General features: G+C 38.9%; 1 protein-coding gene across 1 annotated transcript; it reads right to left on the bottom strand.

Annotated features, from left to right (window-relative positions):
- Positions 1 to 10,014: 10,014 nt before the first annotated feature.
- On the bottom strand, positions 10,015 to 10,599 carry LOC124076311 (RNA polymerase II subunit A C-terminal domain phosphatase SSU72-like). Its single transcript, XM_046420176.1, has one exon. It carries the CDS (start codon positions 10,597 to 10,599, stop codon positions 10,015 to 10,017), a length of 585 nt encoding a protein of 194 aa, XP_046276132.1.
- Positions 10,600 to 12,328: the final 1,729 nt, after the last annotated feature.

Here is a 12,328-nt window from a genome sequence, read left to right as displayed (position 1 = left end):
GCCAGGTGTTTTAGTAATGGCATTGCTTGTTCTGTATTCCCAAAAACTCTGGTAGCTGTTTGAATAAGCCTATCTACAAATTCAGCATAAGGTTCATTAGCTCCTTGTATTACCTTAGATAATTGACCTTGTAAACCTCCATGTCCTTGTAAAGTCTTCCATGCCTTAATTGCATCTGCAGCAATTTGTGCGTATACGCCAGGATCATATGCAATTTGTTGCTGCTGATCCTCATAAGGTCCCTTTCCTAACAACATATCTAGATTTCTCTGAGGATAACCAGCTGCTGCATTTCGCCTAGCCGTCTCCTTGCAAAATTCCTCATTGGCAACCTTCCATAACAGGTATTGTCCTCCATTTAGCACAGCTTTACACATATTAGCCCAATCTGCTGGCGTCATGTTCAAGTTGTTAATGGATTCGACCAAGCTTACAGTGAAGGGTGCTTGAGGACCATAGGTTGTTACAGCCTCTTTTAGCTGCTTCACTGTTTTGAAATTTAAAACTTGGTAAAATCGCTGCCCTCCTGCCTCAAATACAGGGCATGTTAATATTTGAGATCTTGTCTCAGGATCCCAACTATCAACTGCGGGGGTTGGGGACCTCCCAGCATATGGAGGTGGCCTTGTTAGTTGGACATTTACGTCCTCTGGTGATAGAAAGGTGTTAGTAGCAGTCTCCTGTTGTAACTTTCCCCCTGATGGCTTTTTCTGTTTTACACTTTCTTTCTCTGTCTGACTAGCTTGAGAGGCCTTCTCTTTTACTTGAATCTTTTCCTCTGTCTGACTAGTTCGAGAGACCTTCTCTTTTACTTGAATCAATATGTCTTCTCCTTCCTCTACCATTGTCTGAACTGAAGGCTTTGGACTAAGCAAACAAGATACGAATGTCCACAATGGCAATGTGCCAACTGGCAGAGTCCTTGGGCTTTTCTTTTCTATTCTTTTTAAATCTTCACCATGATGGTTCCATTGTGATATATTTAACAACTCCTCCTTAAAAAGCCATGGGCTACATTTTTGTATTGTATCAACGTATGCCCTGATTGTTCTTGATTTTACTGAGATGCCTCCTTCCTCTAACAATTTACTTAACACTCTTTCAGTTTGTTTTTTACTAATTTCTGATCCCGTATTTCTACTATAATACAACCCAACAAGATAACGCCTAACAAAACTGAAACTGAGTGAAACAAAATTGGAACAACACAAAATCATTATAATAGCCTCCTGAAATGTCCATCCGTCCTTTCTCCCTATCTGTTCCTCAGATGTGAGCGGTTTTTCTTCCATCTTACACATCTCCAGGGACAGGCAACTTGAAACAAAAGTGAAACAAAATAACAAAAGAAGAATCTTAAAATGGCTACCCATCCTCTCGCCCTGCCCTCAGGGGCGAGCAGTTCACTTACCCTCAGTCGCTCCCCGTGCGAGCCACCAAATGCCGCAGTCTGGCTGGGCACAATCAGGAGCCACTTGTCAAAAGAAACTAACTTTATTTTTAGAACCACACACGACAAACAAAACAGCCTCTCAGGAAAAACCCTCAGAGCCTCAACTGCCACCACCGGCTTTCCCCAAGCCTCTCTCTCCCACACAAGCTTCTCTCCACCTCCCACAATCCTCCTGCTCTTGAGGCCGATTGGCTGGGTCACGTAGGCGGAGCCAAAAAAGTCCCCCAATGAGCAGCTCCGTGGTCTGAAAGGGCAGGGAAACAGTCCAATGAGCATCACCGCAGAGGAGCCAATCAGCTAGATGTTGCTGGGGCCGAGGAGCCAATCAGCTAGATGTTGCTGGGGCCGCTGTGAGCCAATCATCAGCCAGCAGCTGGAAGTTTTCTGGCAGCTGGAAGTTTGCTGGGGCCCCTTTGGCTGTGGCTCTCAACAGTTCCATGCAATTTTATCACAAATGTGGATTTGTGATAATCACACCACAAGCAGGATTCAGTAGTATTCCATTGCCACAAATATCTCCCTTATGCTATACCTTTGTAGCTGTATCTTCAACTACACCCTTCATTCCTAACCCCTGGCAACTATTTCTTTATTCTCTATCTCTGTAACTTTGTAATTTCAATAATGTTATAGAAGTAGAACCACTGTATAAGTGTGTGTATGTGTGTGTGTGTGTCCTTTTTTTGGTACTAGGGCTTTAACCCAGGGATGTGTTACCCTTGAGCTACATCCCTAGCCCCTAGCCCTTTTATTTTTTTATTTTGAGATAGTCTCAGTAAGTTGATTAGGGCCTAAGTTGCTCAGGTGGGCCTTGAGCTTACAATCCTCCTGATATATTATTATTATTATTATTATTATTATATACATTTATGTGTGTGTATTTTTGCAGTGCTGGATATGGAACCCAGGGCCTCACACATGCTGGGCAAGGGTTCTATCAGTAAACCACAGCCCTAGACCTTTTAAATTTTATTTTGAGACAGGGTCTTGTTAAGTTGCTTAGCGTGACCTTGAACTTGTGATCCTCCTCCCTCCATCCACCCAGTATATAATATTTTGATATTATATTTTTTATCCAGCTCAGTGTTCTTGAGATCCATACAAGTTATATCATGGATCAAGTTGCATCATGGAGTAGTTTTTGTTGTTGTTGTTTCTAGATATACATGAAAATAGGTGTATTTTGACATATTATACATACATGGGGTGCAACCCATTATAATTTTGATACCATTCTTGTGGTTGTACATGATGTGGAGTTATACTGGTTGCATATTCATATATAAGCATTGGAAAGTTATATCTGATTCATTCTACTGTCTTTCCCATCCTATCTCCCTTCTCTTTATTCCCCTTTGTCTAATCCAATGAACTTCTGAACTTCTATCCCCCCACTTATTATGTGTTAGCATCTGTATATCAGACAGAACATGTGATCATTGGATTTGGGGGACTGGCTTATTTCACTTAGCATGATAATCTCCAATTCCATGCATCATGGACTAGTTTGTTGCCAAGTAGTAGTAGTCCATTGTATGGACATATCACAGCTTGTGTATTAATTTCCCTGTTAAAAAATTAAAAATTTGCATTGTAATTGCTTATCCTTTAATAACCTTTTTATTATGCATGCAAATTAATTTGGAGAACTCTCAATTAAATAGTTCACCCTTGGCATAAGTATGCAGCTGCCCACATTCATTTAGGGAGTATATATATAATGGTACAGCATTGTTTGAGCTCCTTTGACTATAGTTTGTGTTTCCAATCCCTGTGTTACTACATATTGTTGCACATATGTAGTATATTCAAAATAAACATAACTATAAAGACAGAGTGATTATAAAGGCAAAAATTACTTAGTTACTTTAGTTGTGTCATAATACATACCACTTAGAATCTTCATTTGTGTTTAAAATAGTAAAATAGGACTGAGAATGTACATCAGTGCTATCTGACCATTTTTATTCACTCTGTGTGTGTATGTGTGTGTGTATGTGTGTAGTTCTATACAATTAGATCATACCTGATTGTGGTGTGATTGTCACAAATCACACCACAATCAGGACTGAGGTTGTAAAGCATTTGCCTAGCATGTGTGAGGTCCTGGGTTCAATTCTCAGCACCACAAAATATAAATAAATAAAATAGTGAAAATTACAAGAGTGTAATACTTTCATTTGTAATTACAAATTTAAGTTCATACATGAAATTCATGAATTTGAATAATATTTTAATTGAACTTTGTTCTTTTAAATTGGTATTTGAAACTAATTAGTGAATCAATATGCTAATGATTATTACTATATTGTTAGTAAAAATAATTATGTAATATAGAGGAGATGTCAAAAAATTATATACTCTGGGTATCAAATATGCTAGGCATGTTATTAATAATAACATTTGAGGGCTGGGGGGATTGTGGCTCAGAGGTAGAGCACTCGCCTGCCATGCATGAGGTATTGGGTTCAATCCTCAGCACCACATAAAAATAAAATAAAGATACTGTGTCCACCTATAACTAAAAAATAAATATTAAAAAATAATAATAACATTTGAGCAACAACACATTCAACAGTTAAAGAATGACATTCTCACCCAATACTCATACTCATAGTGCAAACCTCATACTCTTGAATGTTGTGTTCTTGCCTGCCTCAGTGTTGTGACAGTGATCCCTAAACTGTGTCAAATTCTAAAACAAAGTGCCAGATAATCGATGGAAGATTTGCAGAAGAGGTTGCAAAAGCTGGTTTGCTCTATGTGGCCCATTACATACACAGGGCATACATGATTGATGAGGAGAAATTGTTAAATTAATAGGAAATATTTCTTTAGAGAGACGGTCATTGAACTACTGCAATGTTTCCCATCTTTTCCCTCTTTCTTTACTTAAAAGCTAGAGTGGTTTAAAGAAGCCACGTGGACAGCAGTGCTTTCTGGGATTTGGGAGCTGCAGGGAATGGACTGAAATTGGACTTGCAGACTTCTCTGAGAACAAAGCAAAAAGAAAGTCTGCTGCGGAAGTGAGCTGTTTTTCCACTGAGGGGATGCAGTATAGTAAGATTTCTTGAAAATCTGAGATAGTCCTTGATCATACCAGACTGTTTTTGTTATAAATATTTTATAACATTCCTTCTTAAAATTGTGAACTGGAATTTATAGATAAGACCACCTACCTACACACAAAATTTCAAGATAAAAAATGCAATGCTCTAACGCAATATCAAAAAGAAATAAAATAGATTTATAATAAAATAATAACCATATATAAATGCTTTGGCATGATCACACTAGATAACATAATTAATCAAATGCTTGCAGCTGCTTATAAAGAACAGTATTCAAATGAGTTCAATTAAGTCCTTTTCCTTCTATTTAACCATTTGAATAAGGATTAAGTGTATTCCTATATATACACATAGAATTGCTACAACAACAACACCTACTAATGAGTAATTTGATAGTCATATTGGTAATTTATATGATACAAATATTGTGTCTGTTAGTGAAATGGTTTTCTGAAATGGTGAACAACACTTGACAAAGTTCTGAGCAAAAACAGTGTGCAGTTATCCTTTGATATATCCAGTGTTCTCAATTTTGGAAAATTTAGTGTGTAGTAAACCAAGGCAAAAATAATTTGTATTTATATGTTTTATGTATACATAAGTGTCCAAAAAGACATTAAAAAATCATTTGCTACCAGAAACAAGTGTTCTCTTACTGACCTGGTATCTGTGGCCTTTGTCTACCCAGTGCCATTGAATGTCAGTCCCAGTCAGGGCAGCAACCAAAAATGTCCCAAGAATTTCCATATATCTACCTCCCTTGCAATGAGTGGTATCTTACCTGTTGAGAACCACAACTTTATATTTTCCTGGTCTTTTTCATATCTGAAAGCCATCGATTAAACTATGGGATCAGTCCAGTATAATCATTCAAGCCTGAGGAAGAAGTCATTTGACAAAAGAACAGTAATAAGAAGAAAAAAGTTGTTTTCTGCTTTCATTCTACAGAAATTAGCTGGCTCGATGAATACCTGTTGTATTAATAATGATGCTAGCAACACTAATATAATGGTCAGTAATAAGTGAATACAAAGACTCTGAGAAAAAAAAATTCATCATGTTTAAAGAATAATAAGATGACTGCAATGCAATGGCTGGAGTATAAAATCAAGGAAAAGAATGAAAGTATTTAAGGTCAAAAAGTAACTAGAAAATGCAAAGCCTTATAGGACTTGATAGAGAGTTTTGGTTTTATTTCAAACATAATGAGAGTCAGAGATATGACAACTGCTTTGTGTTTATAAAAAGCATCAAAGTTTTACTAATCAGGGGAGTATAGGTTGGAAGGAAAAAAGAATGACTGCAGGAAGAATATTTAAGAGGCTATTTCATTTTTCCAGGCAAGGGCTAGTGCTGCAGTGGCAGCAGTAATGAACTAAATTGGATCTAGGAGGCCGACGTGATTGTACTTGCTGATGGGTGGCTGTGAATGGGAGAAGGAAGAAAGCCATAATGACCTTGACTCACTGGGAAAATGACTATGTCTTTGACTGGGATGAGTGGAACACTTGAGTGTAGAATATGATAAACCATTAAAAAGTCAACTATTTTCCCCTCTTATCAAATTATATCTTGTTAGGAAAAAGACATATGTGTTAAGTACTTAGTTGAGGACTTCCAATTAGAAAATAGCCATCTCAGAATCTTCACCATCTGTCTTTGATTGATTATCTTTAAGCACGGGGTGGCCTGAATCTAGCTTTCAGCAATTTCCATCTGATGTTTAAACCTAAATTTTGCTTCTCCCTTGATCTTAAACCAGAATTTCAACACACTTTCTTTATCCATGAAACTTTCATAAGCATAACTAATTCTACAAGGTATTATGAGAATTAATTATTGAATGTTTACACAATCCCCAGAAAATATTAAAACTGGTATTTCAAGGACTGCTATTAGAATGGAAAAGTGATTTTTACCATCTCTGGGATCAGTATGAGAAAATCAACATATGAGCAATCATGTGCTCTGTCTCATTTTGTTTGGGGAACAAATGTGGAATTCTATGTGTCACACAGGTGTTGTGGGGGGAGAATTATGTGTGAGTATGATGGTGAACCAGATGGTCATAGTTCCTTTCCCAAACAAGCCCCCAAGTAGTTGTCCATACACAGAAACAAAAATTGAAAGCAATCTGAATTAATCCTGAATTTAGCTGTAGTTGAGAACAAAAGCATCAGAAGATTGTGACTATTGAAATTGTTGCAACTCCTTCAAGGTACCCTTCTTTCTGGTAGAATCCAGATACAATTACTTGAAAGTGACTCTTATGAGTCCCATACTTTTCTGAACATGCCAATATGGGTAACCTCTTTCTAGGCCTTGGTAGAGTGAACATGCATATTTGATCAGGTTCTGTGGGGAAAAGCTGAGAAAGGAAAGGAAAAATCTAAATTGTAGAATAGGATCATATTCAGTCTGATGGCAAGGGAGAAGAACAGCATGAGGGCAACGGGGGTTCTATATTGGAGAAGGGGGTAATGATTCAGGAGATGCAAGCAGATGAGGGGACCACAAATCACTTTGTCTATTAAACTGTTTTTCTTACATCGAGCTGATGGGCAAACTGACAGTGGAGAGGCTAAACTGAGGGAAACAGGATTTTTGTTATGAGACCTCTAATGTGCTCTAGCACATTAGAAGGTTTTACTTCTCTGTTCCTCTTTCCCATCTCTTCATTTGTCACCTCTTCCTGCCCTCTGCCTGGTTCTTTCAGTGTTGGAACTATAGTAACCAAAAATAACTAAGGCAAGCCATCTACTGGTGATGTCCACTGATTGAAATCTTCCCTAGTGGGCCATTTGGCCTTCACACTTCTCCTTGTCAGAGAAATTGGAGCCTCAGAAAATCCTTTGATAAAACTGACTCCTTCTGTCTAATTGAAAACAGCAAAAGTAGAAAACAGAGACTTCAGAGGGAGTTGCAATCTATTCTTAACCTCTTTTGCAAGACAGCTTGCTTGGGCTGAGAACATAAGCAGCATCTCTTATGAGCTGTTACTCATAAGTATTAGGATGGTTGAAGAAGTGGCCATGTGGAAAGGGAGAGTAGATTAATTAAACAATTAAGTTTTCCATTAATATTTTTAATTGTTTCTTCAGTTCTATGAGAAATTAACAGCCTGCTGACCTTTGTGCAAATTGTTGAGTGTCATGGTATGACTGACCATAATCATTAAAAAAGCTATTTGCCTCTGGTCAAAGTTTACACTGGGCTTCTACACTTCTGCAGAATATTGGAATACAGCCAGGAGCAGTGGCACATGCCTATAATCCCACTGGCTTGGGAGGCTGAGGCAGGAGGATCACAAGTTCAAATCAGCCTCAGGAACTTAGTGAGGCACTGAGCAACTTAGCCAGACCCTGTCTCTAAGTAAATAAATAAATAAGGCTGGAGATATGGCTCAGTGACAAAGTGCCTCTGGGTTCAATCTCTGGTACCAAAAAAAAAAAAAAGAATATTGGAATACAGTGGGCCACTTCAGTTCTGAAAATTATATGGATCTTTGCACACACAGGCATTTGTTTCATCAGGTCTGTCTCTGGGCACAGTGCTCATTCAGCTGCACCCACCTGTACATGGAGTATGTGCCTAGGATGAGTTGGAGGGATTCTTTTGTTCTTTCTCTGTGTTATTTTACTGTTCCTATCCTCCTCCTACCCCCACTAACTCCCTCATGTACACTGAATCTGTGGCCTCAAGCCCTGATACATATCCCCCTCCTCATTCTTACAGCTATTGACAAGCCCATGCATTGACCTCCCTAGGTTTCCTTAGACCATCTCAGTACCATTTTGGTCAATCTTGCTGCCTTTGGTTTCTCCTCAGAAGAGCCCCAATCAGTGCTCACACTGTGCTTACTGCATGCTCACTGCATGACAGGCACTTGGCCAAGCATTATCACACTTATTTCAAAAGAATCCAGTGAAGATGCCCAATTTAAAGATGAGAAAACTGAAGTCTAGAGAGATTATACAGCATGCCCCAGGAGACAGAGTTAGTTAAAGTAATTTAGGGTTTGTGCTCAAGTCTGTCTAATCTCCAGTCCTGAGATCATAACCATCACAACTTCTCTAGTTCACCTTTCACATTGATTAGAGAATTATCTTTGTAAAAGACATTTAGTATCAAGTTATTTGCCCCTCTGAAGCCTTTGATCATCCAACCTAGTACTATGCCTTTAAGCCAAATTAAGCCATTTGCCTCAGATACTCAGATGTTGTGGATGGAATCTTACAGCCTTGCTTAGCTCTGGTTTTGTATTCATTTAAGTTCTGCCTAGGTCCCAACCTGTAGGATGTTTTCCTTCTGCTTTCTCTCTTCTATTTGTTTAAACTTGGTTATTGCATTAGCTTTCCATTGCTGTGACAAAATACCTAGGATAATCAACTTAAAAGGAGTGACCTATGGTCACTCGGCTCTGTTGTTTTTGGACTGGGGTGAGGCCAAACATCATAGTGGGGGGTGCATAGTAGAGCAAAACTGCTCACCTCATGGCAGCGGGAAGTGGGGCTGGGAGAGAGAAGCAATTTCTGGTCTCAATATCCCTTGCAAGGGCATGTCCCTAGTGACCTAACATCCTTCCATCAGGCCCCACCTCTTAAAGGTTCCACCATCTCTAGTAGTGCCACAGGCTGGCGACCAAGCCTTTAAACACATGGCCTGTGAGGGAAATTTAAGATCCCAAAATGTAACAAATATTAAGCTCAGCTCTCCAAATTGGACTCCTGACTCCTTCTAAGTACTTATGTATTGCCCTTTCCTGCTTTTGGGTTCTTCAAGGAAATTGCCCCACATCTCTATTTGTGCTTCTAGGGTCTCACCATGAATATCAATATCACCATAGATATTCTAATATGTCTACACACCAAAATTCAGCTGAATAGACTAAGAAAGTATTGATATTCACTCCAAATCTTACCTTCCTTCTTCCTAGGTTCATAAACCATTTAAAATGATTTTTTAAAGTTAATTTTGGAAAATTCTTAGCCACTCTATCTTTAAATATTACTCATATTATTTCTCTTTTCTCCTTCTAAAACTCAAATTAAATGTAAACAAGCTTTCTTGACAACCAGCAACATTTATTTATTGAACAATTCCAAGTTTTTCCAATAAGATACACCTTGCTACTTTTCTCCAGGTGTTCATACACTCTGGCCAGGGAAATAGGAAAGGGAAAGGCAGGCACAGTTTAAGAGTACATATGTTGGAGGAAATTAACGATCAACTTTTTTTTTTTCTTTTTTGAAGGAACACATTTATAACTGACATCCCACTTATCTGTAAAAGTGGGATAGAAGACATTTTATTTCAAGCCTGGTATTCATATATTCATTTTATATGTGGTTGAGGTTCATCAGGGTGATACTCTGTCCAATGTCAAAATGCCTAAAAGTATTAGGCAGAAAACTAAGCAAGTATCAGGAAGGCAAAAGTACTAACAAAATGAAGCTCCAGGTGGCTTCGGAGGGCGGGAGGCAGCCTTCTTCAGTAGAAGCAGGCGGTGTGCAGAAAAGCCTTGCCGCTTTTCTCTTCGAACTCCTGCAGCAGCTCTTCAATCTCATCATCCATGTCATCAGTGTGCTGGATACACTGGCAGAGCTCACAGATGAGGAATGCCCCGAGGGTGGCGTCTTCATAGTTGTCTTGTATATCCACATTGACCACATGCACGGGTTGGCAGGTCTCCTGCTCTCTGGAATTCAGCTCTTCCACCACGTGGTCATAGACTCGCTCTTCACAAGTGAGGATCAGATCGAACCACTCTTTACAATTTTGGAACCTTTCTGGACCAGGCTTGATTCTTTTATTTCTGTCCAACATATGCAAAATGCCATTCTTCGTATAGAAATCCTTGTCTTTCTTAATAAGATCGTTGTACATCTGATCATATGTGGTTCTGAAATCATAAACATTTGGCTTGTTGGGTGCCTGTCCTGGAAGCTTCACGTGAGATCCTGTTCCAAAGGAACGGACATTGAAACCTCGCTTGCTGAGGATGTGGTGTGCCTCCATGCTCCGATTCTGGTTGCTAGAGCAGACCACCGCCACCTGAAGCGGCAAGGACGGCATGGTACCACAATATCTGCAACGCTCTCGCTCTAGATACTTTTGCTCAACTGTGGCGCTTCAACAAGAGCGAGCAAAACGGCGACCGCACAGCCTGAAACGAGGCACTTCAGAAGGAGCAGTGGCGGCACAGCGCGTCAGGTTATGACGTAAGGGTCACGTCATAGAGGAGGTCCCGCCTCTCGGGCATGCGCGTTTCCCCGGCCTGCAGATGAGAGAGGCAGTGAGCCTGCCAACACCATGGCTTTACTGAAAGACTCTGCAAGGTTAGTTCCGTGCCTCGTACCCCACCCCCTGCGCCAGCATGTCATGTCACAACCTTAAACAAGGACTTATCATTGAACCCTCAAACATCATTTATTCTCCCTTCAGTGCTGTCTACCTTTGGATTCTCTCCAAGTTCCAGTTTGGACATTCTCTGTTCTCTTTTCTGGCTCCCTAAATTTCTATGTCTAATCTGCTGTGAAACCTATCCACAAGTTCTTATTTCTGAGTTCTAGAATTTCAAGTCTTAATCATGTCTTTCATCTTGTTTATAGCAAATATGATTATTTTAGAGTTGTTTTCTGCAAACCCTAATATCTGGTGCCTCTTTAGATATATTTCTACAGTCTTTTGTTATGGTTTTTAATCATACATCTTATCTCCTTTGATGTTTGGCTATTTCTTATTGCATGCTGGATATTATATTTGCAAAATTGTTTCAAGAAGTATTTTGTGGTCTTAATTAATATTATCCTTGTCCACAGAGGGTTTATATTTAATTCCATCAAGTGCTTGTTGGAATTAGCAATGAGGGATCTCTTCAGTACAGAAGTGGAGCTAGTCCAGTCTTAATGATGGACATTTTCAGGTCCATTCTTCAATGGTTCAGGCATTCAGAGTCCCATCTCTGAGACACTCTAGCCTCTACCCTTCACCTGTCCCACCTTTGACAATCCCAAGAGTTCAATATCTGTCTACAAAGCTGTGTGAAATTGTTAAAAACACAATTCAGCTTCTCAACTACTTAGTCTCCTCTGAACTATGAAAACATTCCCAGAGAAAATAAGGTCCAAGTAATGGTCTCATTTTCTGTCCCCTCTACCCTCACTCCATACTATCCAATTTTTCATTCTTTTTAAAGTTTTCTGATGTCTTTATGAAGATAGTTTTTATACTTCATCCAGCTTTGACAGTTGCCTTCAATTGAAAAGTTGGTATGACTTATCTAGTGTGTGGTTACCTTCATGGACAATGACATATCATTCCATGATCTGGTTTACATTTGTAAAGAGTTTCAAAGATGTCCCTCACTCTTTAAAATCTACAGTGCAAACTAAAACCATTGACAGCTCTGGTATTTAAAGGATAAAATTAAACCAATATTGAAAGAAAGTATACATCTCTAACTCCATGCCACCTCCCGGGGTTAGAAATGATGGTGGAACGTGATGATCATTATTATCCAAAGTACATGTATGAAGACACAAATTGGTGTGAATATATTTTGTCCACAATCAGAGATATGAAAAATTGTGCTGTATATGTGTAATAAGAATTGTAATGCATTCTGCTGTCATCTATAAATTAAAAATAAATAAATAAATAATAAATAAATAAAAAGAATGTATACAAATCAATTTACCTGTAAGTATGCTAGTTACAGTGCACCAGGATTTCCACTAACCCCCATCTTGTTCATAGTACAGGCCTTATTTTCCCTAGTTATATTAACCCTTATCTTATAGCT

Source organism: Marmota monax, unplaced genomic scaffold (assembly GCF_021218885.2).
Source record: "Marmota monax isolate L192 unplaced genomic scaffold, Marmota_monax_Labrador192_F-V1.1 WCK01_AAM20220418_F8-fsc00225, whole genome shotgun sequence".
NCBI classification, from domain to species: domain Eukaryota; kingdom Metazoa; phylum Chordata; class Mammalia; order Rodentia; family Sciuridae; genus Marmota; species Marmota monax.
The sequence above is the reverse complement of the archived record's forward strand: the minus strand, read 5'-3'. Positions and strand labels throughout refer to the sequence as shown.

Excerpts from the sequence above, each read along its gene's own strand:
- LOC124076311 (XM_046420176.1), bottom strand. The coding sequence starts at position 10,599 with ATGCCGTCCTTGCCGCTTCAGGTGGCGGTGGTCTGCTCTAGCAACCAG.